Source organism: Etheostoma cragini, chromosome 12 (genome assembly GCF_013103735.1).
Source record: "Etheostoma cragini isolate CJK2018 chromosome 12, CSU_Ecrag_1.0, whole genome shotgun sequence".
Classification (NCBI taxonomy): Eukaryota; Metazoa; Chordata; class Actinopteri; order Perciformes; family Percidae; genus Etheostoma; species Etheostoma cragini.
The window spans coordinates 20,118,781-20,146,055 of record NC_048418.1 but is presented as its reverse complement, the minus strand read 5'-3'; the positions used below and the strand labels follow the sequence as shown (position 1 = coordinate 20,146,055).

The window sequence follows — 27,275 nt, the reverse complement described above, 5'->3', positions numbered from 1 at the left end:
CCCCCCCCCCCCCCTCACACACACACACACACACACACAATCACATTTTTGTTTTCATGTTGCATCGAGTTACACAAATTCCTTAGAGATTAATCATAACCATTGTCTCATTCACTGCCAGACCTTCCTCCACAGCGCTGCAGAGGGAGGTCTGTAGTCCCCAATTATTCTGGGATGGGAGAAAAACGGGCTCTGGCTTATTGCCATTTCTTTAAACCAATCACAACAGTCATTGGCGGTGGTAGGCACCAGGAAAGGCCGTGATGCTGCTGCAAAAGAGATCCTGCACAGATCTGAGGAGCAGTTAACCATAGTTTAGAACGCCAACACAAAGGAACGGGATGTAACGGATATCCGACCTAAATGAGGGAAATCCAGCAGAATTACCATCGGCAATGGAGCGATCCCAGAAGTGGAACGTTGAGGATATAGACATAACCTTAACCGAAAACCAAATTCTAAACTTTAATGGTTCCCCTTGCGGGTTAACTTCCATTGTGTCCCTCATGTTCAGCAGACCTTTTTTGTGGAAGACATTTTGACATGTCACAGTAGGAAAAGCACAGATGTAAATAATAATAATCCTGATATTTTGCATGCTGGACCAACCAACCAAAATATCACACACTGCCAGGTGTGTGATATTGTAGAGTCACCCTCAATGGAAAACACACTCACTGTTCTGTCTGTTCTCCCTTCAAGAACAATGACAAATCTCCCTGTGACATAATCTCCATCTGTGACGCCATACCTTTATTTAGCGCTTCGGGAACGAGAGACAAGCAGCGTGACGTCACCGTCCCGCGTCTCCGCCGAGTGCTGCTCGCTTATCTCCCCTGCACCCGGGCATATCAGGCTTCACTGAGGGGAGATAGTGTCACCTCCACCCCTCCCCCCCACCACCACCACCACCACCTCACACAGTACTCGCCTTCCCTTCTCCTCGCCTCATCGAGCCCCGCCAAGCGGAGCGGAGCCCGGGGTGTTATCAGTCGCTGATAGTTATCGACTTACATTAAAACATAAGAGTGGAGAGAGGAGGAACAGGCAGATAGACAGACAGAGGGAGGATGGAAACACAAACAGAGTGGGTGGTGATGGATGCCGACTTTCATCATCCGTAATCATGTTGTCCATCTCCATCTTTAAATCGCTGCTGCTTCTTTTATCACTGTTTAAAATCCACCAAAGGAAACAAAATGAACAAGATAGAGGGATATATTAAGACTTCAAAAAAGAAAAAAGATGTAACGTGGTTGTTTCGCCCACGCAATTAAATCATTTGGTTACACAAGTTCAGTTTCTGATAAGAGAAATAAGTTTGGAAAAGCCTCCATGGGACAGATTGGAAGGCGCTAAATGTTAAATAAAGTGAAAGTGGAGCCAGTGGATACTGGGTCTGTAGGGTGTTGAAAATTAGGATTATGATCGTCACACATGGGATTTTCATAAGAGAAAGTAATAAATATTACAAACTTTAACAGAGCTTTAGTTTGAGTAAGATATTCTGTCTTTATAGAATTACTAACTGCCTGGTTAGACGAGGATGAAAGGAATGACTTTATATGTTACGGTAATGTCTTTATGGTCGGTACTGAATGATGTGGTTCAGGGTGGCAGCTGACAAATCTCAACTTTTAATTAATTTGTTTTATATATTGAGTTTATTGTAGTTGTAATTGCTTACTTAGTTTTTTAATATTTAATTTATTTAATTTTAATTATATAAAATGTATAAATTGATGTTATACTTTTATGCATATACAGTACAATACCTTAATTTGGCACCATTACAATATTTATAATACTTTAATACCTTACTCTGAGAAATATAAATGTATTTAAAAAAAAAAAAAAAAACTTATTTTCAATCATCAACGAAATTAAAGATATACAATAAGTTGCCATATAAGAGCAATTGTCAAAATAGAAAAGACTAAAATTGGCAAAATTTTGATTGAAATCTGCAACATTACTTAACATTTGATGCCAGTTTACAGCTTGCACATTTTTTGGGGGATGGGGGGGGGGGGTTTGCCTTTATCTTTTTTGAGTTGTACAGTACTGTGAGGGCCAGAAACTGTGCAGCGGGTTGCCTGGGTAGGTTACTCGGTAGAGCGTGCGCACATACCTAGAGGTCTACCTAGGTTTGACTCCAACCTTCAGCCCTTTGCTACATGTCATCCCCCCCCCTCTCCCTTTTTTATGTCTTCAGCTGTCCTATAAAAATAAAGGCCTAAAATGGCCCCCAAAAAAATCTTTAAAAAAATAGATTTGAAGTGAGGATGATGATGATGGCCCTCTGTGACACAATTGAGTGGGTCGAGCACCCAGCCCTGATAGTCAACTGTCAACATTCTGTCCCTTAAGTAATCACTTCATTGTTTCTTTGATGACATGGGATTTGCATTACAGTGTTACATAATGTATGGAATTATGAAATCACACACACACACACACACACACACACACACACACACACACACAAACACTTGCAGATATTGAGCAACATGCATAATCCAGGGCAAAGACAAAAGGGAAGACCTTGTGCCAGCGATCTTGTAATGGATCAGATTGATACAATTTACTGTGCCGGACAATTTCTCATTCTTAATCCTCAAGATGTCTCTGAATGGATTTCATGTAGGAGGGCCTTTCAATTGTTCTCTCTACCATCCACACATGAGAATCTCAGACAGCAAGCAAGCGGGAGAAAACACAGGCAGACAAAGAAACAGAGCGAGGGAGAAGCAGAACCATAAACTACCTCCACACTCACAGTTTATTTGATCTCGCAGCCCTTTTTGTTGACATTTTTTTCCTCGTATAAAAGGAGGCGCTCCCATGCTTGATGTCTGCATTTCTTTGAAAGCATCTCCTTGGAGAGCATGGCCAGTTTGGTTTCTCACATTCCCTTCCAGAAAGGCTAAGAAGGGTTACTTTTGGCCTTTTATCGCTTTTATTGAATATACTCATGCAGAGAAAAGAGAGCCACTTTTTAGCACTGGGGACTCTGTCGGGGGTGGAGCTCTGTGCATTGCAGCGTGCTGCTTGGACCAGCAGTGAAATATGCTGGAAATGCCTGGAAAACTCCCGGCCGTGCTCTCCCAGGAGAGCCCCATCTATAACAGGCCTGGCTGGTTCCCTCTGCTCCCTCGCTGCAACCCTCTCCACACATAAATCTCTGCTCCCCTCCTCCCTCACTCTGTTCGCTCCCACTCCTCCTCTGCATTTCACTCCTGCATCTCCCTTCTTCTTCCTTTTCCTTTCCAAATTTCTCACCCTCTTTTCTCCTCTCTGATCCTCTTCTCTATTTTCCTGCTCCTTTGCGCTTGCCTTTGCCAATCTGGCTCCCCAACCCTGCTCTCTTACTCCTTTACTCTCTTTTCTTTTTCTTCCTTCATTCCTCTGCCATCATCCTCCTCCAAATCTCTCCCGGTTCTCACTGTTTTTTTTATTTTCTCCTCTGATCCTTTACTCCCCTTTCCTTTTTTCCTTCAGTATCTAAATTTCTCCCGGTTCTCACCCTTGTTTTCTTTCTCTCCTCTGATCCACTTCTCTATTTTCCTGTTCCTTTGCGCCTGCCTTTGCCTATCTGTGCTCCCCAACCCTGCTCTCTTACTCCTTTACTCTCCTTTTTTATTCCCCTTCAGTCTTTCTTCCATCTGCCTCTTTCACTCCTCTGCTCTTCTCTTCCTCCAAATATCTCCCAGTTCTCAGCCTCTTTTTCTCTCTCCTCTGATCTTCTTCTCTATTATTCTGCTCCTTTGCTCCATCCTTTGCCAAACATAAATGTGTGCTCCCCAACCCTGCTCTCCTCCTTTACTTTCTTTTCTTTTTTTCTCCTTTAGTATTTCCTTAATCTTCCTCTTTCACTCCTTTGCGCTCATCCTCCTCCTACAAATATCTACTGGTTCTCACCTTCTTTTTTCTCCACTCTTTTTTTCTTTCCTCTGATCTACTTCTCTATTTGTACACGCTCCGACCTTTGTCAAACTGTGCTTCCCAACCCTGCTCTCTTCCTTTACTCTCCTTTCTTTTTTTCTCCATCAGTATTTCTTCCATCTTCCTATTTCACTCCTCCTCCTCCTCCTCCTCCAAATGTCTCCTTGTTCTCACCCTCTTTTCTTGTCTCCTCTAATCCACTTCATTTTCCTGAGCCTTCACTTCAACCTTTGCCAAACATAAATCTGTACTCCTCAACCCTGCTCTCTTCCTTTACGCTCCTTTCTTTTCTTCTCCTTCAGAATTCCCTCCATCTTCCTCTTTCACTCCTCTGATGTCTTCCAATCCAATTTACTCTCCTCTCTTCATCCTGCTGTCTTCTTTCTCCTCCATTCTTTGTCCTTTTCCCCTTCACCTCTACTGTTTCCTCCATCTGTCTCCACACTTCCTCTGACCATTCACCTCCTCTTTACTGCCCTCCTTTACTTTACTTTGTCTGTTCTTCTTTCCTACTCCCTCGCTCCATCCTCCTTTACACATAAATCTCTACTCCCTAATTCTGCTCTCTTCCTCCGTCACTATCCCTCGTTTTCAAATTTTTTTCAATTTCAATTTCATATAGCTTTATTGGCATGACAAAAAATACATCTGCTTTGCCACAGCATAAGAACAAACATTTTTCTTCATCTTTCTCTAACGGCTCCTTCTGCCCTCACTCCATTAATGCTTCCTCCCTTCTTTGTCTCCCCCCCCCCCCGACTAAAGCAGGGTTCCAAATTCAAAACTTTTTAGAGACCGACCGTGTTGGCTCTAAAGTATCCAGTATCCTCATTCAATACCCAATTTCAATACCTAAATCTTATCAGCGTCAGTGGGCCAATCAGCATTCAGCATTCTCCTACTGCGATCTAATAATGCTTATGATTGGCCGTTTAATGTAACATTTCATAGAGGCAGGCAGAAAACCTGTACGTTACACAGAGACAGGGAAAAACACATAAAAGGATTTGTGCCATAATGTGTAATGTATAGTTTAGAAAATGCATTGAAGTCCGGTTTATGCATTGGTACAGGTATGGAAATGTCCGATGCCCACCTCTGACCTCGCCTCTCTGCTGCCTTCCTTCCCTCCTTCTTACCCAATTTCCTCTCTTGTCCTTATCATTGTTTGTCTCCGCCCTTCTCATCTACTCCTCCCGGTCCCTAGCATCAAACTTCCACTCCTCCTCTTTAACCACCATTTGCTTCTTCCTCTTCTTTTCCTTTCTGCATTCCTCAGGTCTCAGCTTAGCCCCTGAAGCCTCCTTCTTCTTTTTTATTGCTCTTCCTCTATTATTGTGTTCTCCCTCCATCTCTGCTTCTGCTCTCTTCTACTTTGCAATCTACAGAATTTTCCGTTTTTGGATTAACAGAAATATTGGGAAACTTAAACGGAAAAGCTAGTCTTGTGCTCGTCTATGCAGTATGTATATAAACTATTACAGAATAATGGGGCAGCACTAAATGAAAACTGCTTTATCATGTTTTACTGTGTATTGATTATTGTACATGGATATGGGGACTTGGTTGTTGTGTGTTTATGAAAAGTTATATACAGTTTAAAAAGAGTTTTTTTCCCTTGTTTTTTTCCTTTGTCTTAGTATCTCAGTGGGTGGTTGTAGCACATGCATGTGTGGATGCGCGAGTGAGAATTGGTGAGTATATGGATGAATAATCGGTTGATTTTAGGTGTATAGGTTGTAATTTAGTTGTAACAGTGTTTTTTATTGGGGAGATGTTTCATAATAGAACATCAAAAGTCAAAGTCTTCTCCTTCTTCCTCTTTCATGTAATATATTGTCAAGTAGTGTACTGTCTGTGACAAACTGTATGAATTATAATGCTGTTGTCAGCGCTTCTTGCCCAAGACAAATTTCCTCTGGGACAATAAAGTTTATCTTTACTTTCTTTCTATTCTAGTTCTTCGCATGTCTTCTCTTCCTCCCGGTCCACTACTCCTCCTCTGTCATTCAGTCTGACATATCGACCAGATTGACGGCTGTCAGACCTAATACCAGTTGCCGCTCTCTGTTAGGATCTGCGTACTGCGTGCTCTTTCACTCCCACACACACACACACACACCAACACAGGGGAGGGAAGGGGGAATCTGCAGATTACTAGATTATCAGGGCATCATGGTGAATTAAGTGGTGGACTAATTGTGGCGGTTCTTTTGTTTCTTTCTTTTAATTGCTGTTTCTTTGTCGCCTCAGATTACGCTTCCCTCGCCACAAGGATATCAGATCTGTCAGGTAGCCTACTGCAGGGCTTTGGGATGAGCCCCCCCCCACACACACACACACACACAACTCCACACAATGCGGTCTGCTCTCGTGTCATGCCATTCTTTGTTATCTTTCAGCGTTTTTATTGAAGTGGATTTTTTTCTTCTCTACACCCAATTAGAGCAACAGAGTCAGTCAACCTTTTACATTTCATTAGAGAGCACGATCAGTACAGTGGGGCACTAATGACCCAGGCTGGGGGTTTGATTCATCCTGAGGCTGCTCATGCAAGAAAAGCCCATCAGTGATGTTTCAGATGATAAGATCCACCAAGAAGAATGTGTTCCGTAGCTTTGTACGTTGAACAGCAGCGAGAGTTCAAGTGGGGCCTTGATTCTTATTTTTCCTTTGCTGGATGACGTAACGTTTTGGTTTAGCAAAAGCTTACTCTTTTCTTTCACAGACCATCTTGCATTTGTTTTGTCTCTGCATGCCTTGGCCCCCCTCCTGCATCTATGTTTGAAGGACTGTGAGACACAACTCCCCCATAAAAACGTTTGAGTGTCAGACACTTAATATCTTGCATTCTGGTGAATTTGTATGCATCTATTTGTGTAGCACAAGTAAACTTTATATTTCTTTTATTGTTTCCCGTCAGATGGTTCTTGAAAATTTGCGACTGCACTTGAATTGTACTGCTTCATTTTGTCTCATTTTTGAGAATGAGAGAAATTAAAAGACATGCACTGCATTAAGATGGTATGCTCCATTTTAGGGGCATCTGAAAGGGTGGAAAACACTCTTTTACAGGTAAGAAAGATGCATACATGTGAGTCCCCTAAACCGGTACTTTTCCCTGTTTTGGGGAGTAGGTTGTCTTTCATACTTTTTTCAGGGGGGACAAAGATACTTTTTCTGAATATTGGGGGGGGGGGGGGGCATATCCCCTGCATACCCCCCAAATCTCTGTCTATGTGTAGAAGTTTCCTTGGGAACCCTGAATCCGGAACACGGAATTTCTCCCGATGTTCCTGATGCCTCGGTGTGTGAATGCTGATCCTATAATCAGGGGGTCAACCAGTCTATAATATGTCAACGATGATTACTTTGTAAAAGAGTAGTTGTTAAGACTAGAAAAAACACTATGTACAGTAACTGCAGTATTTTTAAATAAAAAGGAGGGGGCATGCATGGCTTTTGTTGATCTGAACATGACCTGAGAGTAGGGCCCTATTAAAAACACTAGTGTACAAAAAGTTACATTACGCTCCTGTGGCCCATATCAGTTTCATTTGTCTACTTATGTAAAAGCCCCAGGGTGCATGCACAATGCACAGAGAGGTGGTGGTGGGAGAGGGTGTCACTAGAGGTTAATCCACCCATGCAACAGTAGGTATCTTCTGGCAAAATCACTGAATTAGTTAGACTTTATATAATTACTCTTATCTTCCAATATAGACACTAATGTGTCCAAGACTTCCCGTATGAGGTCGTGCTGGTGAGGTTTAATATAGTACATTATGAACATAGGTTCTTTAAACAGAAATAAAAAACGTGCAAGTGAGTCACATTTTTCCAGATCTGGGCATGCTGTAAATGTTTTTGGTTTTTAGACCAACAGTGGGGAGCTTAAACCTAATTATCAATGTCTTACAATCCGTCACGTAGAGACACTTAGAGTTAGAACAAGTGGTATGAAATCAGTAAAGTCTTGGGGTAATCCAAGTCATGGTGTATCTACAAGTGCTGAGTCAAAGGCATCTTGCTTCAGATTTTGAAGATGTTTTGGATGAGAGGTGAAAGGTTCTCAAGAATTTGGCTCAGCAATTCTTCCTACATCTTAAGAGACCTTTCAGAGGATCCTCCAATGCCCCTGGAGCCCGTTTTGGAGTAAACCTGTGCTGATGTAAACTATCAAACATTGATGGTCCAGATGGGTTGCTGTTGAAGAAGAGACTCATGCCAATATGGCCTCCTTTCTCTCTCTCTCTGTCTCTTTCTCTCTTTCTCCGTGCTTCCTGAGCACTCCTGCTCTGCCTCTGTTTATCCTCAAACATCCCCCCTTGTCAACAGATTAGGACCCAGCCCCGCTGTCTCTTCCTTTCTTCGTCTCTCTCTGCCTCCATCTCTCTGTCTTTTGGGCTGTCTCTTTACATCTGCGCCTGTGCTCTATTCTTGTGACGGGAGAGAAAAGAGTGAGGAGGAGGGGGGAGAAAAGGGAGAAAAAGTAAATCTCTGTGTGTGCATGCTTGTGTGCGAGTGTGTGTGTGTGTGTGTGTGTGTGTGTGTGTGTGTGTGTGTGTGTGTGTGTGTGTGTGTGTGTATGTGTGTGTGTATGGGAAAGAGAGAGAGCAAAGAGATGGGACAGGTGCTTGCAGTGCAAGAATTGCTTTGCTTGCTTTGCTTGCATGACCAGGCTGCGAAAATGTTCAGCTCAGGCAAAAGTGCTGTTCAAGAATCGACTCTGGGAAACAGCCCGTGCGCTGGCAGCACAGTGTCGGATCACAGTGGCAACACGCCGCATTGGACTCACACATGCACGCACAAATATACACATACACATACATGGGCCCAACTGCAATTATAGAGGATGGCACACGCGCGGTCAAACACACAGAGATGTAGAGGGCCTGTGTTGGGTTGCTGGACTGAGCAGTAAGTCAGAGGGAGACAGTCGGAGCTGTCGGCAGAGCAGAGCAGGCTGAAGACACCTGGACGACTCCAAACAGACTAAACACACATTAGGCTGCAGCTGCTACATGTAGGAGACGGATTTCATCTGATCACATTTACAGGCTTACACTGGCTCAGCGGGAGACACTGCTCCGCTGCTCTCCTCCGTTCTCTGCTCTTTCTCTATCTCTCCTCTACTGTGATCTGCTTCACAGCTTCTCTGTTGGTTCTGGCAGACCTTCCTCTACAGCGCTGCAGAGGACGGTCTGGCTAGTCCACACAGCATTCTGGGATGGGAGGAAAATTTCTTTAATTTCTTTAAACCAATCACAATTGTAAAAGCGCCGGACAGAACCCCGGTGCCTCTGCGACACAGCTTAAGGAAGGAATTGGTTTTGGTGGAACGTGTATGTTAAAAGTTGCAACAAGAAACTCAGATTGGACAGATAGTCTAGCTAGCTGTCTGGAGTTACCCTGCAGAGATCTGAGGAGCAGTGAACCATATCCTCGTGAATCGCCAACACAAAGAAAAGAGGAAGGTGACGGACATCCGGCGGAATTTCCGGCGACACTAAAACAATCCCGGAAATGAGACATCATCGATAAAGATTAGTTCTGTTGTGTTTATCGTGTTTGCTGTGATGTTCGATCTCGGGTTTGTTTCTGCTCTGTTCTTCTCTTCTCTTCCTTGACTGTGCTGTTTCTGGTCCTTCTCTTCTGATCTCATTTGTTCGGCCCGTTCGTTCAGTCCTTGCTCTGTTCTCATCTGTGTTTCTTCTGCTCTGCTTTGTTCTTCTTTGTTCTGTTCTGATTTCGGTCTTGTTCTTTTCTCTTTCGAAATGCTTTGTTTTGTTCTGTTTGATGCTCTATAGCTAGAATAATCAAACTTTGCTAATCTGCTTTACTCTCTCTTTTATCCAACTACAACCGACACTCAGTAGCTTTAGCCCTAATTAATCTGAGCTCCCCTGAACAATGATAGATTGAGATCAAATTATCAAACACTGATACATTATGTACTTCTGTATTCTCATCGAAAGACAAAATCCTCCATTTGTTAATCCACGAGGCTCAAATGTTTTGCAGACATTTGCACATTTACACCAGTGTATCACTATATTTGACTTTATTGTGTAAAGCAATATTAATAATCTATTCTACTCTACTCAGGTGGTGAGCTCTGCTCCTCTGACTGTCTGTCTGGGCACATCACCGTCTGTGGTTCATCACACTAGCGGCCTGCGGCACTGGGGACTCAGGTGCTAAAGCAGGCACACACACACACACACACACACACACACACACACACACACACACACACACACACACACACACATACATACACAGTTGAACTATTCACATCCCCTGCCATCTCAATTAATCACCTCTGTCTTTGGAGCCCTGACTGACCACAAACGCACACTCGTCCTCTCTCCCACTGAAGTGTGTGTGTGTGTGTGTGTGTGTGTGTGTGTGTGTGTGTGTGTATTGGGAGACAGAGAGAGAGACAGAGTAAGAGGGCCATCTATCAACGTGATCGATAAATAGGGACATTAATATTAGTAATGGGGCTCTCCTCCAGTCCAGTGAATATGTCTCTGTCTTTTCGGTAAAATATGAATTTTTCTTGGCACCTGCACGTTTGCGGTGGGGCCGCGCGGGCGGCCATGAGCAGCCGGACTCTACCTGCATGCTAAGAGGACTGGTCTCTATTCTCTCTCTCACACACACACACACACACACACACAAACAGAAACAGGCCGTTTCTATCTCGAAGTACACTTGCAATGGTCTTTACACGCACGCACACGCGCGTAACCACGCGCACCTTTGAGTTTGAAGGACTGCACGTGCCTGGCGCGTGCGTGCCGCATATGCGTGTGTGTGCGCGCGCACGTGTGTGTGTTGGAAATTGATCCAGTGTGACTCATGTCAAAGCCCGGTGACCAGACTGTGCACTGGATCCTCGCCTCATCAATCATCCCCTGGCTGGCTGGCTATGCGCATTGTGTGTGTGTGTGTGTGTGTGTGTGAGAGAGAGAGAGAGAGTGCGTGCGTGTATTCGTGCTTATAACACATCCTCTTTTGACCCACACTGCGCGTGTTTGTGTCAACCAAATCTATCCGTTCATGCGTTTCAAAGGTCACGTCAAAGCCATGCCTGTGCAGATGCTCCACATCTTTCTCATGAACGTGGGATTGAAGGAAAATGAACGCAACGCGTCTGGACCGTTATGTCCGCACTCTAAATCACATATTTCCCACCAGCAGAGGAAGGACCCTGAACACCCCATGACTCTTTTCCCTTCATAACACATTAACACACCATCAAGCGCGCGCGCACGTTGCCAGACATGTAGACTCACAAACACATGCACTGGCAGCGCAGACAGTAAGTAAGACACCCGCACCGCGCAGGCGAACGCGGTGGAGAGGAAGTGGAAAGGAAGAGAAAATTGGGGGCATTAAAAAGAAACTTTCTGCTGTTGTCAGTTTAGACAGAGTGTGTTTAAACATCTCTCACCTTGGTTAAAAGTGATGGCCAATGTTATGATCCACAGGGCTGGCATGGTTCAGCCGAGCGCATTCAGATTCCTCCCCTCGGCTCTGCTTCCCCGAAAAGACACCATCAATCCCTCCCGAGCGGCTCAAGTCAACTGGAATCCTCTTGGAATCATGAGAGTAAAAAAAGCCACATTTAGTAGAAAAAAAAATTGATGCCTTTTTCCCACCTTTCCTTTCTTCTCCTCGTTTGGTGCTTTTTTCCCGTGCGTAAAATAAATCTGTCTCCACTTTTTTTATTGATCTGCTCTCTTTCTTGCTTTCTCTGTCTGCCTTCTTTTTCCTCTCTGCGCTCTAGATTTCCATTTAAACAGGACTGAATTCCACTCTCCCTCTTTTCTTTCTCTCTTTCTCTCTCTCTCTCTCTCTCTCTCTCTCTCTCTCTCTCTCTGCCACTCTCCTCTCATACAATCAGTAGAGCACACCCCCTCCTTCCTCCACACCTCTCCGCTCCAGGACTCCGCAGACAGGAGAGGGCGCTGCAGCGGGCGCAACTGGAACTGCGCCTGGAAAAGGAAAACTTCAAAGATCACGTGCTTCAAAACTTTTATAAAAATGAGTGCACATTAAAAAGACAGAATGTTCTGTAGGTAGGTAGGGAATGATTGTAAATCTTTTATAACATTTAGATGAAAGTCCTACAAGTTCAATTATGGCATTATTACAAGGACCAATTAGATTCCTTTTTGACAAACATTCAGGTATATTCTCCTATATTTCATGGAATGCACAGAGTGGTAGTTTTAGCTTTTTTAATTTTTTTTTAATTAAAACTTCCTTATGAAAGCTTACTGTTGTTCTGGGACAAACACGTCTTAAATCTTAAGTGCGTAGTTTCTGTCTCCCCATGAGGAATTCTAAGTAATGACAACACTGTGGGTGAGTCCACATGATACAAGCACTACGTTACTGCGCACAGCACCCCCCCCCCCCCCCCCCCCCCCCCCCCCCCCCCCCTTCCACACAGTTGCTTGTAACCAAGGAGGACACTGAGGATTAAAAAAAACATTACGTTTTTATCTTCACTAGAGTTTCTGCACGTGAAACTCATCGGCACCTTAATCTCATAATCTTCTGAACATAACCATACTGAGAATTACAAAGAGAGCTGTGTAGAGCTGATTAGTCTTAATTAGCTTTGTAGCAACTCAATTGACAGTGAGGTTAATGTAACCGACATTTATTAATAAAAAAAAGTTCCTCACTTAAGCTTTAAGGGCCCGGAAAACCTAGTTTTTCCTTAAGCTTGTTTCTAAGGGTAACAGGGCCCTTCGTAAACACATACCATTTTCTACCAAAGGAAGAAGTGTTTGGTTTATTTTACATGAAGTGCGGGCATATCTGTCTTTGTTCTTGCTTTTCTCATTATTTATAGTATCAAATTATTACAGACGTTTTCTCTGGACACTTTACAGATAGAGGAGGTCTAGACCACATTCTATAATTTACAAAGACACAACAATTCACCCCAATAGCAAGCATTTCACAGTTTCTAAACATTTGAAAGAAAAATGCTTTGCCAGGTAACTGTAGGTAATTGTAGATAACGACAACACACGAAACATCTGCGATGATCCTGGTAGACTAGCAGAAAACAGATCACTCTCTGGAGGAACATTTCCGTATTTGATCTGATTTTGAAAGTTTCTGAACAAGAAGAACCAATGACAAGACAGGGGAAATTAACCCAAATGCATGTTTATTGAAGTCAACAACTGAACTGGTATTTTGACAAAAAAACAAAACAAATACTGTATGAACATCCAACAGATGCAAACCCACCACAGCATGCGGTTGGGTCTCGCCTTGATGACATCATCAGCCATAGTACAAATGAACATACATGACAGCACTGTTCTCATGTGATATGGATATTTATTCAAAAGGAAGACTTGTCACCCAAAATAATAAGTCTGAAAGCAAGGAAGTTGTTTTAGTCATTCAAATAAGAAAATTTTTTGTGTGTGACTGCAACACATAAGAGTGTCTCCGGAGTCTGCTTGGGTCAATTACTACACGCCTCACACTCATACACAAACACACACATATGTACAAATACACAGATCACATGCCTGCCGTGCATATACAGATATGTGTGTGGATGTGTGTGCAAAGTGTGTATTGGGTGCGCCTGTAAGAGTATCCAGTAAAGGCAACACTATATACATGAAATTGTAGAAAAATGGTTGTTGAAACAATAAAATACGGGAAAAAAAAATACATTTCTAACCTCCAAGCTTTGGAAAATCTAATTGAAAAGAAGAGACAAGAAAATGATTAACACTTCAACTGAAAGTAATATTTTGAAGAGTATGCACACCTTTTACAAAACATAATTTAAAAATCAATTTGTTTTTACTACCAAAACAAAGCAATGACTGGCAGCGAGTGTGCAACTGCCTGAAGAGGAGTTGATGAGAGTGGAATTGGGGGGGGGGGGGGGTAAAGAGAAGCTGCTGTTTGCTGGCATCTGGTGACAGCTAGTCATTACTGCATCGATGCAATTAAATATGAACGGGACTGACTGCACGTCCCAATTCAACGCTATTGTACCCCTACATAGGTTTAACGTTGTAGTGGTGGGGGGGAAAGCAGAATAAGTCTCCATTAAGTCTTCATCAGTTACACTGCAAAAAAACAAGTAAATTCATCTAATTTCTAGACAAAATATCTAACACCACTTAATAAAAGATAATCAGTTAACCAGTGATATTTCAGTGAGACGCAGGGACTTTGTTTTAGACGATGCATCTTAGATATCTCGTTTAATGAAAGAGTAATGAAGACATCTCGTTATGAATCAGATCTCAGATGAAAAAAGCTTTTTCAACATCTTATACAGTTTTTAAGCCGCTGTGTTATTTGTAAAAAGATGAATCATCTTGTTTGAATATCATCTTCTTTCATTTTATTTCAAAAAAAATCTTATCGAGTGAATTTCCATGTGTTCCATTGGCAGATTTTTACACTTATTGCTTATTACAAGCAAAAAAAGCACCTTGTATTCATTTTGTGGCCTTTTTCCAGTGTATCTAGGGAACAGCTGTGTTGAGGAGGTACAGGCAGGTTGAACTGGGACGTGGCGTATGTTTGCAGATCAGAGGACAGCAGGCCGCCGCTCTCGTCTCTGGAGAGATTCTTGTCGGCACCTCTTATCTCCAACACTATCTACATTTCCAACCTTTTTCTCATGCAAGCTACATGCTAGCACATTAACTAACACGAAGGACAGGACGATAAATTACAGGCAAATACAGGTCCATTAGTTTTTAAAAGACACTACACTTTATTGAGTATGAGGCCGGTATTCCTTTTCTCTGTTCACACAGCAGAATTGGACTAGGGTTAAGTACAAATCAAAGGTTACTCTTCACTAAGCTCCGTGAGACAAAGCCATCCTCTGGTCTGCAGGCATGAAAACTGTGTAAAGCTGAAGAGTATTGCAGAGTAAACACTGGACAAGCAACGGTTTGAATTTTTTTTCAAAATATTGACCTTGGTTGGTTTAACGTTTTCCCGTGCATGTCAAAGCAGTCTCCAAAGGAGCACTGTTTGAGCCAAGTTTACTACAGCGCCACCCCAAATCACAAACCGAGATTCCACAAAAGAAAAAAAAACAGCAGATGACCCTGCTTCAGGCCGCGGTACCCTTTTGTAGTATAGCTAGCATAAAGACACACCAGCTGGGCCACTTTCTGTCAAAGCAGCTAGCTAGGTTGCGGTTATAATAACAATGTGGGGAAAGGTACGAAAAGCACAATCCCTGAACGTTCCCAAATAAGGGTGTACAAAAAACTATCACAGACATCACTGTCTAAGGGAAGGACTGACAACAGCAAATGGATTCCTCTCCTAAAACACAGCCCAAAAAGTGCTGCAGAGAGCCATCGGTGCACGCCAGGAAACCGAGAGACGCTATTTCTACTGTACGTCTAGGACCGAATGAGAGAGAGAAAGCATGGAGGAGAGTCGGGCATAGATCAGAGATGGAGCAAGGGACAGGAGGGGGAAGAAGGGATGAGGGGAGGAGGGGAGGAGAGACTGGGTGAAGGTGGATCAGGACGCAGACGAGATGACTGATTAAAGAATTAAACGAAATGGACGAGTGGAGCGGCGGGTGGGGGGGAGAAGGGAAAAAGACCTTTACGTTCCTTAATGACTTTCTTCAGTGTAAGTGGAGCCCAGACTCCCGCTCGGGCACTCTGCCCACCAAAGCCAAACCTTGGCGTGTGTACAGTTTGGAGCCCAGAGCCTCTTAGTTAGATTGCAATAAATTTCCACAACCGGGCCGGGCCAAGTGGAGCTTGCCAGCTCCAATGCGAACTCACAACCTTTATAAAACACTGTTCATTTATGGGAACCTTTTGCTAAGCTAGCATATGATTCCTGCTTGCAATAACACACACATACACACACACAGAAAGAAACAATAACAGAAAGGGTTGTTTTTTTGCCAGGAAGTTTGTCATAATGCATGTAGGCAATCTTGTTCAGCCCCGTAGTGAAAAGCAAGCAAGCTTGTTCAAGCAGCGAGCTACCCGCTTCTCAAAAGGAAGTTATGATGTCACTACTGAAAGACTTAAGTGCCAGGTGGATTTGCCAAGACAAGCAGTCTGCTGCAGGGAGCAGGATGGATGTTCACAGAGGGCGCAGTGGAAAGAAAAGCCCAGCGGTCCACATGTGCCGGGCAGTGATACTCCAGAAAGGCTCGAACAAAACACTTTGACACCTTTTCGAAAGCTGCTGCATTCTACAGAGGTTTTGCTACAGTTTAGTGTTTGGGAGCAGATACTGAATGTGGCACACAGACGAAAAAAGGTGAAGAAATATAGAATCAAAACGTTAAACCTCCAAATCCAAATACAACTCGGAAAAAAATCGATGTATGGACTCCTGGACAGACACTGTAAACCGTTAACACTGACAGTAGCACACTGAGACACTGACGAGAGAAAATCTCCCATAAATCCCCCAAACCAAAAGGAATAAAAAAAAGTAGAAGAAGGACAGTACTCCTCATACAAATATTTGCAATTAAGGTTAGTTTTCATCGCAACATCATTGTCATTATTTTTAATACGTTTTCCCCAGATATTGATAGATTTGACTCTGCATTTCCACGCATGTAATAAAAAACAGGCAGGCTTTTTTTTGAGTATATAAGTTACTGTAATGCAGTAACAGACTGTATGAGATACAGGAGAGAGGGATATGTAGAGAAAGAGAAGAGGTATAGAAGAAGAAGAGAAGGTAGAGAGAGGTCAGAGAGAGAGAGAGTATTTACAGCACACCAAAGATTTTCCATCATGTAAAAAGAATGCTATATAATTCTATATATATATATTTATATATATGTATACTGGAGCCCCTCGGCTTGGTAGCGCAAGGCGGGAATGCTATGTTTGCATGAGTGCTGGATGTTGTGGTGCTGCATTGTGGGAAACTCAACGGCTTGAACCAGGGTTTGAGAGGATGCGGGAAGGTTTGACGGCATAAAAAGATTAAACTGTGAGAGAGAGGGAGATTAGGTTTGTCAGTAATAATTTGCTTTGGATGGATGCCTCCACCAGTAGAATGTTTGCAGAGGGATACCACCTTGTCAGATGGAAAGAATGAGGACAGAAACGTGAGGAGGCAGAGCCGATGGTTTTGGTTGAGATGTTGAAGGAGACAGGTTGGGCGAGGTGTGAGAAGTGAAGTATCGGAGCTCGGGATGCCGGAATGTGAGTTACAATTTAGCTTTTTCGGAAGGCGCTGACAGTTAGAAGTACGATGTTTGTGTAAAAAGGTGTTATTGTGTCATTCAGAGATAATTCAGACGTGTTAGTACAGCAGGAGACACGCGCTTGTTAATCGGAACATCTACGAGCAATTAAGTCTGTTTGGGAAGAGTTTTCCTCAAAACTGACTCATGTACATGTCTGTGTCTATGTGTCTGTGTGTGTGTGTGTGTGTGTTTGTTTGTGTGTGTGTGTGTGTGTGTGTCTGAGTGTATGTGTGTGTCTTCAGTTCGTCTGTGTGTCAGTGCAAAAATCCCACTTCCCTGTATCAATGCAAAGAGGGTAGTACCAGTTGAAGCTCAACTCATCACTTTATCCCAACTGCAGTTCTTTCCCTCCCCTCCCATCATCCCTTCCAAACAAGTGAAGAACTGAAGAGTCGTGAAAACAAATGGAGGTTTCTTTCCCCTTTGCTCCTCCCCTCTCCTCTAATCCACGTCCTCCAGCTTTCCCTCCTTTTCCTCCACTGCTCCCGCCCCCTCTGTCTAGATGAAGTACTCCTTCTTATCCTCTGCTCCGGAGTGGCCTCCCTCTGCGTTGATGATGGCCGTGTCCGCATCGGGGGCGTCATCCGAGCCCTTGGCCTCGTGGGTCAGATACGTTCCTGTGGGAGAAAAAAAAAGACAGAGATGGTGTGTGTGAGAGAGAGAGAGAGAGAGAGAGAGAGAGAGAGAGAGAGACATAAGTGAGGAAATAAGATTGCTGAGGCAGTAAAAGCCACTGGAACGGTAAAATGACAAAGGTCCAGAGACTGTTATAAAGAGTGGAATGGCAAGATGTTCCAATATGATGTCCAAATGATCACCTCAGGTGCTTTTGATAACAGTTTTTTGCCTTTAATGTGGTTGAAATACTATGTAATAAAGGTTTCTTTAGGATGTGGACACAGTACAAGACACAAAGTTAAAATAATAAAATGGTGTTTTTCTTTGAAGAGGTTTTATGTGGAGTTTTATTTTGATTGTGATGGGTCAGGGCTAGGGCAAAAGTCAATTAAAGTCAAATAGTTTTTCTCGCAAGGACATCTCAAAGTCTACTTTAAAAGCTAATTTCAGTTGAAAAGTGAAAATATTTTGACATCTTGGTTGAAGATAACCCCTGTTTTGCAACACTTTATGATAAGGGTACAAGAATTATCATGAATTCACACATAACTTCATGAATCACAAAGCACAAATTCATTAATGTAGTACTTGCCAAACTATCTGTAATTAGTAAGTAAGATTAATAGTATCTCATGCATGACTTAATACAGGAACAATACGTGAATTAATGCATCAATTAAGGTATTTCAATCATCATGAGCAGTGATTTATTGCTGATGTTCATGTCTTCTTTTTTGGTTAATCTCTTGTTAAAGAGTCTAAGCCTAAAAAATGTATTTGAATTGGAGTGTTGTAATCATGATGAACTAAACATTACTTCTTTATTATTTCATCATGTCTGTGGCCCTTTAAATAAAGTGCTGACCTGCTCCATCTTTAACATTAATTCAAAAGATATGATTAATGGTGGCAAAAAGGAAACAAAAGTCAAATAGCATCATGGAACAGAATTGGGGTTATTATCTTCCCCATACACCTGTGAGAACGTGACCACATTCCCATCCAAACGCCATTCCCGGAGCTGATGAAGACCGAGAGGTGTCTTTGAAAGCTCTGGAAAAGGCTAGCTAATGGAACTTGAGCTGAGCTCATTTTCTCAACCTATTTTTAGAGGGATTTAAACTTAGGACATCCAGCATTTTGGCCATTAAAAGGTGCATTAAAAGTGCACTGTGAGTCGTTTCATCTGTTGCTCTTGTGCTTCGGTAGAACTATCTGCATTCACTCTCACATAATGTCATGGAAATGACAGGCAATGACCAATGTTCATGTACTGCAGTCAGTGTAACTGCTCACTCCTCTTCTGGCCCGCAAACACTCCAGCTGCTGTCAGCAGACAACGAGGAGCTTCACACATAGGGCTGGGCAATGTGTCGATATTATATCGATATTGTGATATGAGACCGGAAATCGTCTTAGATTTTGGATAACCTTACATGACATCCTTATAAGTGTTGTCTTTTCCTGGTTTTAAGGGCTGCATAACAGTGAAGTGAAGTCCTCTTCTGAACTAACAAGATGATGATGATGAATAATTTAATTTTGGTTAAAATACAAAATAGGCAGAAGCCAAGGCTTATTTTTGCCTATCCTATAATACCCGTAGAATCACCCAGAACTAAACTAAATACAATCCTAGTCAGTTTATATATCAATCAAATTACTTCATACCCCTTAGTTATTTTAGATTTTAAAGCTTTTTTGAAACTCAACAGAGACTTATTCTCATTTTCAACTCATCATTAAGTAAATTCCATAATTGAACCCCCAAAATTGAAACACACATAACTTTGATATTAGTCCTTGAGCTACCAGTTTCATAGAGAACCGTCTTGAATTATAATTACCTTATCTTAATTTTTTTTTTTTAAATGAAAAAAAAAAAAAATGAAGGCTATTGTTTACAACTTAAAAAAGTAATTTTAAAGATCTGGAAATTTAGAACATGTAAGAACAAGCCTTTTTTGCTGTTCTATTATATTTATCTTCATCCACAGTCATTATATCCACAATACTAATGATTATTTATCTAAAATATCACACTATGTAATATTTTGTAAAAGTACCATTTGTCAATATTATCGCAATATCGACATTGAGCTGTTTGGTCATATGGTACAATTTTCTTTTTCCCGCCCTAGTTCACACTATCACCCCCCAGATCCCACCCACTCTGTGCACAGGTGCTACACCCAACCAGAGGGGTCAGCACTGCAGCGACACGGACATGCTCCCTCACAGACCTCGCATCTGTGAACACTGGCCACCAAGCGACTGTCTTCAGTATTCTGGAGCAGCTGGAGGCTGGGCAAGTGTTTATCATCTGCACCACCTGGGGGGCTAAAATGGCCTTAGACATTTGAATTTGCTTTGTCCTATTTGTGTATGTGGGAAAATATTGTGTTTTTAGAGCTGAATAAAAGTGTGAAGAAAGACAAAGAAACACTGCTTCACGGAACACATGAGCAACAGAGAAACTAACAAGCAACACGGCCAGAAAGCAATTACATTTACACCACATTTTTAATCTCCATATTTGACCATATAAAATATGCTGCTCAAATATTGCTGATGTCATGACATCTAATCTGACAGGAAGTTGTGTGAACCAAAATGTATTAAAAAGCAATGAATAAACATGCACTTATTGTCATTCATTCATTTCCTGCATTGAGAGTAGAGCAAGTGGGGTTTATGCTATGAAGCCATATTTATGTATGAATCCATTTGCATTTCTGTGTGTCCCTGCATTTGCATGCATATGCATGTTTGCGAGAGCCAGTCTTGGTACACATGTTTCCATATTTATGCAAGTGTATCTCTATGCACGCTCATGCATGATGCATGCATGTGTGTCTGTGTGTGTTTGTGTGTCTGTGTGAGCAGGTGACCTTTGTGTCTGATGAGGTATCTGCCCAGGACGATGAGGAGGCAGAGCAGGATGAAGACGATTACAGCAACCACCCCTCCGATCACAGCGTGGTCCACCCCCGAAGACGTCGACATGGCTGTGGGGTCTTAAGGAGAGGAGAGGAGAGGAGAGGAGCATGTAGTAAAGATAAGATTGGAGACATAATGAGAGAGAGAGGGAAAGGAAGATTGGTTGAGAAACAAAGAGCGACAGAAAATGAGGTAGAGAGAGTGAGAAACAAGGGGAGAGAGGTATAGAGAGACAGAGATTGAGAGCAGAGAGGGGTGGCGTATGAATATTGGTGGAAACGGGAGACAGATGATGAAAGGCAGCAGAAATAGAGTGAGAGAGAGAGAGAGAGAGAAAGAGCGAGCGAGAGAGAATAATGGGGTGAGTGACAGAGGAAAAAGAAAAGAACAGGGGAGCGGAGAAGACTTGTCAATATATAATATCCAGACACAGCAGCAAACCTTCAGAAGACAAAGACAAGGATATGACAAAAAGCCAGGCGAAAGAAAAGAGGCCACCGTGTCACCCGCCATTAAAAACGGTTCGTGACTAACAGGCAACAGGATTGAGCAGTTTACACACCAAGTCCCAATCACTTATAATAACCTTGTGGGAGCACAGGCTGCACCCAGTATAGTAAGCCTAGCATATAAAAGGGCATACTAAAGAAAAAATGTTAAAACAAATATTTGTTACAGTAGATTATTTTGGCATTGTTCTCAAAAACATTACAGTGCCTTTACTTTATGCATTTTCACCCAACAGCAGAGATTGCCTTGCTTCAGCCACCTTAGCTACTTGCCCCTCAGAGAAGGAAACAATCTGCGCAGAAATAATTTGATATATCATTTATTTCGCCTGACTTTTCAGGCCAGAAAAGAGACTGGGTGTCATTTTGAAAGTCACTCAAATCGAAAGCAGCACTTCTCATGAAAATGAGAAAAAATGTCACAGCTTAAAACCAACAACAACAACAACAGATAATGGAGGAATAAATAGGAAATGGTGTTGGAAAGACTGACTTGCACTTGGTCAATGTTTGAGGGGTCAAACCAATGTGGAGGGCAGGAATATACAGTACGTACACTCAGAGAATAGGAGCGAGAGAAAGGCACAGCAACAGCCACTGACCACCAGAAACATAAAAACTGACAAAACTGAAAGTATAAAAAAAGAAGGAAGACATTACAACCAGCTGGGACACCAAATGATGGGGGAAAGGGCCATTCACAGCCAAAAAAGTCACATTTCAGCCAGTTAGAGAAGTGAAGGGGTGTGGAAACAGCCGTCCAGAGGCCAGCCGCCAATAGAAAACAGGGAGAAGACGGGGAAGAGGAGACTTGAGCACCAGTCAGAATGACACATACACACACACACACACACACACACAGAAAGTGGAATGCACTGGCCGGCGTAGAGGTGAGAGGGGCATGCTGACGAGGCGAGACTAGGAATGAGCCCATAAATCCTGCTGTCAGCATCAAAGGAACGCAGACAAGACCCAAGAACACCTCGAGAATAGCCCCCCCCCCTTCCCCAACACACACACACAAAAACACACACAAAAACACTTACACATAGAGAAAACCACACAGAGGACGTGGAACTTTTACCACTTAAGAGGTCATGCTTGTGAGTGTGTCTTTGTGAGATAGATGTTAAGGCCTGGTGTGAATGCTGCTGGAGTCAATATGTGTTGCATGTGTGAGAGAGAGTGTGTGTGTGTGTGTGTGTGTGTGTGTGTGTGTGTGTGTGTGTGTGTTTGTGTGAGCTTTGAACCTTTGTCTGTGCATGTATGGCTAACAACAAAGCATTATGTGGGTAAGAGTATTAACTATTCATTCCACTCCAGTCTGAGGTTCAAAGTGTCCCCAGACTAGGTTTTTATTCAAGAGTGACAGACAGGCAAAAACAGACAGAGCTACAGACAGTCAGACCTACAGATGGACAGACAGACAGACAGGCAGACAAGTGGACAACAAATTTAGAACGACAGATGACTGGTGGAAAAGTTATACCTGCAATGTTGTCTGCAGCATCTTCTCAAGTGGATGAGTAGATGGATTGTTGGATGTTTAGATTGATGAATGGATGGATGGTTGGTTGGTTAGATGAGTGGAGGAGTGTGTGTTGGAGGGTTCGGGTGGGGTTAGGGATTATCAACAGGAGGAAAGAGGAAAACAAGAAAAAAAAAAAATGAAACAGCTGTGAAAGGGCCACACGAATGCCATTTCCTTCCTTGTGTTTCTTAAATTATTGTCTTGCTGTCAGCGTTTAGTATAATGTTTGCATGTGTGTGTGCGTGTAAAACCAGCTCCCTGTATCCTTGACTGCTCCACAATGCAAGCAAAGTTTGTGTATTGAGGAAGAAAAAAGAAATAGCAAAGAAGTAACTTGAATGGTGTTTGTTTTCCACTCCATTACTAAGCTTCTCGCATCTCTCTTGTTTGCAAGTGTCTGTGTGTGTGTGTCTGTGTGTGTGCGTGCAAGTGTTGCTTAGATGGTTTTACCTGTGAATGTGTAAACTCCATTCAGCCGGACGGAAACTGAGGGAGTGAGGGAGGAGGCGGGGGAGGGGTTGGCTTTGGAAGGAGCGATGCTTGCGGAGGAGGGAGGAGGAGTCCGGGGAGAGGAAGGAGGGGCAGTCAGGGAGGAGGAGGGAGAGAGTGGCAGGTCGGGGAAGAGGGCGTTGGAGAGGCTGGTGGTGGAGAATTCAGAGACGGTGGTTGACACGTCAGGCACGGAGGGGGTGGGGGACGGTGAGGAGGCTAGGGAAGACTCGGGGGAGGAGGTGGAGGCGAGGAGAGAAGGGTAGGAGTAGGAGTAAGTGGGATCAGAGCCGGAGCCAGAGAAAACGTCAGGGGCAGAGGAGGGTGGGAGGGAGGAGGTTGGAGAGCCAAGGAAGGATAAGGTGGTGTCTGGGTAGTCTGGGTCCATGAGGCCTTGGGAGGGAGGAGGACGTAGAGGACGAGGAGGGAGATGAAGCGCAGGAGGAGTGGGAATGAGTAAGCAAAGCGCAAAAATGGCCATGGAATCGAACGAACAGGACACATCAAAGCGAAAGGGAAAGAAGCGCAAGAACGAGCGAAAGCGGTTGGATGGTAGGCGGTGGCGGCGGTCATGGTGGCGCGGTTGGATGAGAAAAAATAAAATAAAACAACAAAGAAACACAGGAGGAAAGAAACGAAAGAAAATCAGAAGAGAAAAACGGTGGAAGAAGTACAGGCAAAAAGCCACAACAAATGACAGAAAGAAAGAAACGTGATGAAGAAAAAAGTAAAAGAAGAAGACATCCCAACTCTTTCTGTACATCAGTCTCCTTCTTTCCCACAACACATCCCATTTCTGACTTTCTATTTCCCCATTTTTTTTTCTTTCCTTTTCCTTATTACCTTGCACCAGTAGGGTGTACTCCCCCAGGCTGTCCCCTATGCCGTTGCTGGCTTCGCAGAGGTAGACGCCATTGTCGGATTTGTTGAGCATCTCGAAGCGCAAGAAAGCACCGTCGGCTTTGGCCAGTGGGGGGAGCTCTCCATCTTTCTTCTCCCACCTGTAAGAGGTGGGCCTGTTGAAACAGGAGAGAGAAAGAAACACAAAGAATGAGAGTCCTGAGTTGAACTGTGTGCTCCACACGTTTTTCACACAAAAAGAGTAACTAAAAGTAAAAATCAAAGGGAGGTTATAGTGATGAGAGGAGAAGGGAGATTTGACAAGTGCTGCAGGACAAAGAGAAAAGATGAAACAATCACGGGCGAAGTAGATATGGAAAGAAGAGAAATGGAAAAAAAGAAAAGATAAAAGCAGGGGAGGAGAGCAAGTGAGAAAGCATAAGAGATGGATGTTACAGCAAGAAAATAGAGAAGGGACAGAGGGAGAAGGAGAGAATGAATAATGGAAAGAGAGAGAGAGGGGAGTTGTTGCTGCAGATGGTGAAAGTGAAAAAAGGAGTGATGAAGGAAACGATGGAAAGATGGGACGGGGTTGGGAGGAGTGCCACAGCTTGAAGAAGGAAAGTGATTAAAAAAGATGGAGGGAGAAGAAGACAACGGAACAAAGATCAGCATTTCAAATCAGCCAGCGTTAAAGAAAAAAAATCCATTCTGCATAACAGATCGCGTATGAGAGAGATAGCGAGACGTGTCTTGATAAAAGAATCAATTATGTAAATGTACGAGTCCTTAAGCGCTGTACAGTAATCACAATGACGGGGGAGACTGAGACGGGGACAGACCCAAATGGGCCGGACTGATTAAATGCTCTTGGAAATGTGAAAAAAAAAAAAAAAAAAACTCAGGTGAAAGGTGCAATCGGTAAATTCACGATGGAGTCCAGATGGTTGTTTGTGTTTGTAGTAGCTGTTAAAGGCAGGAGCAATTCATCTCCTAGACCCAGCTTCTTTAGACTTCTTTAGACTCTAAAAAGGCAAAAACCTAGAATTCTATCTGTTGTTGCTGCTGGGCAAAATTCTCAAACTGAGTGAAAGCTAATGAGAAACATGGTCTACTTCCTTTACACCTGCTGCTTGGGAGACTGTGCATTATTTGAAAACTTTTTAGGAAAATAAATTCCAACAAGAGCTCCAGCTGTCCTGAGGCAAAACAAGCGTGTCCTGACCACGTTCATCTGGGTACCTGCAATAAAAAGGAATCAGCTGTTGTATTACACTGCCTCCAAATGTTATATAATGTGCAATTAACTGATCAATTAACTCCACATTTACAAGGCTTTAAATCGTGTAGTGTTATTGCACACAATGCTCAAAAGTCAATCACTGTTATACAGCAAGTACTTAGTTTAAGTGCAGAAAGGCGATTGGTCTGACCAAGCTGATAATTTCCCACCATGCATGTCTAAAATCTGTGTTTTATTTTTGGCTACAAGCTCTGCTTTGGTGGAAACTCTTCAATTAGCATGCATGCATTAATAAACACTGCACACAAGTCATGATATGCTTGAAGACATACTTTAACGCAATTATGGGTACTTTGGTTCTGCATATCCCTCCCTCTCACAGCTATAATCATTATCCATGTAAAGAATGTGCTATTGGGTGTTTTTCATGTAAAATTGGCTAAATTATGTTAATGTCTAAAATCTCTGTAATCCATCACTTAAAAACTACCTAAAGTATATGTTGTCTGATCAGTATTTGTACAGTTAGAGATTATGAAAGGATAAACCTGGTGTTATTTTTATGTTCAGCTGCCATGGCTTTTTGACTACCCTGTATGTGCCGCTCAGTCCCAAGTTCCATCTTCTGTTCCTACAGAAGATGGACACATGTTTAAAGCTGCTCTAATCTATTCTTTATGAAAAAAACAATATCAGCAGACAGAGAGAGAGAGAGAGAGAAAGAGAGAAAGATATTTTTTGTTTTACAGACCACTGTTGATTCAGTTATCTCTCATCAGCGTAGTTTCAAGACAAATCAGGCAGCTGTTTTCCAGCAAATAAAACTCTGATCCACCCAATGTCCCTCCCTGCCCAGCCGATAGAAACACAAAGTCTGCGGCTTCCCTATGAAAGAAGGAAAATAAGCTAAAAGTAAGCAAATGAATGCTATCGTTGCTCTGCGTCTGCTCGATGTGTAAATATGCTGCTGTTTCCTATCTCAACTTTGTAAGGTGATAAAATGTGTTGCTGCACCTCCGTGGTCAAAAACATAAATTATAGTAGGTTTAAAGATGTGTTAAACAGCTGGTGGGCAGCTGGGCACTAGCAAAGGTCACTCAACCAGTAGTGCATTTGTAGGGGGACTATTTTGAGCTGCGGATTAATACACATTTGGTGCGCCAGGGAGTATTTACGGCAGCAAGACAGCGTGTGTGGATTTGACTCAGAATAAAGCCTTGTGACAAGGAACAGGTCCCTGAGTGCAATGCTGCGGTTCCTTGTAGTGGTTTTGGACAACACTGTAACAGAATAAACTATATCAGACTTTGGCTACACAGGCAATACTCATTAGTAATACATTATTGGTCTTAGACCTTTCATGGGATTTGTTAACAATAAGAGAATTATACTGTAGAATATTGCTGGCCCTATCCTTTTCCAGGTTACAGATTACTGTAATCCTGTTACATTTCACCTGCAACCTTGTCTTGCAACCGTGACCATGACCGTGCACACATAAGGAAGCCCGCACGCAATATCTCAAAGTTCTGCAGGGCTTTTTAGCTGTACATGTGTTTGGTAAACAGTCTTCGTTAAATAACTTCAAGCTCAGAAATGTGATGTAACCACTCCTGGGCCATGCTGATCGAATATATGTGAAATATTAAAAAAAAGGTAAAACACAAATTCCAATTCTCTTCTGTTGCTGCCGGCGTCAAGGAAACACAGTATGGAATTTGATATGGTAAGTTATTCTTTTGAAGCTGACAGGATGTGACCACGGAAAGAGAAAAGTGTGTATCATTGAATACAGTGTGACGTTTGTGGAGTTTGATTGGGGGGGGCAGCCCGGGGGGGGAGGAGAGGGATCTGAGTGGCTGGGTGTGTCGGAGGAAAGGTGTTGTCGCAGTG

At 42.9% G+C, this 27,275-nt stretch overlaps 2 protein-coding genes and 1 long non-coding RNA gene across 10 annotated transcripts in view; 1 reads left to right on the top strand and 2 right to left on the bottom strand.

The window, feature by feature from the left end:
- LOC117953695 overlaps positions 1-9,387 on the top strand; it is a 12,092-nt gene extending 2,705 nt beyond the window's left edge. The window contains exons 2-4 of the long non-coding RNA XR_004658656.1: positions 2,105-2,112; positions 7,891-7,899; positions 9,373-9,387. This is a non-coding gene — a long non-coding RNA (uncharacterized LOC117953695). The remainder of the gene's footprint in view (positions 1-2,104; positions 2,113-7,890; positions 7,900-9,372) is intronic.
- The window catches only part of kirrel1b (kirre like nephrin family adhesion molecule 1b), an 87,222-nt gene extending 75,406 nt beyond the window's left edge, over positions 1-11,816 (bottom strand). For both annotated transcript variants that reach the window (XM_034886798.1, XM_034886799.1), the window contains exon 1: positions 11,408-11,816. In XM_034886798.1, coding sequence (XP_034742689.1) covers positions 11,408-11,453 — 46 coding nt within the window. In that variant the 5' untranslated portion in view covers positions 11,454-11,816. The remainder of the gene's footprint in view (positions 1-11,407) is intronic.
- A 1,308-nt stretch (positions 11,817-13,124) lies between these two features.
- Positions 13,125-27,275, bottom strand: part of cadm3 (cell adhesion molecule 3) — a 94,114-nt gene continuing 79,963 nt past the window's right edge. Inside the window, exons 8-13 of one of the 7 annotated variants that reach the window (XM_034886835.1) lie at positions 24,143-24,315; positions 23,638-23,692; positions 23,261-23,415; positions 22,769-22,789; positions 20,722-20,847; positions 13,125-17,829 (exon numbers count right to left, since the gene is read on the bottom strand). In XM_034886835.1, the coding sequence (XP_034742726.1) occupies positions 17,711-17,829; positions 20,722-20,847; positions 22,769-22,789; positions 23,261-23,415; positions 23,638-23,692; positions 24,143-24,315 (649 nt within the window). In that variant the 3' untranslated portion in view covers positions 13,125-17,710. Of the gene's footprint in view, positions 17,830-20,721; positions 20,848-22,768; positions 22,790-23,260; positions 23,693-24,142; positions 24,316-27,275 lie in introns of all 7 variants that reach the window. The other 6 variants (XM_034886833.1, XM_034886834.1, XM_034886836.1 and 3 more) reach the window with 6 other exon arrangements.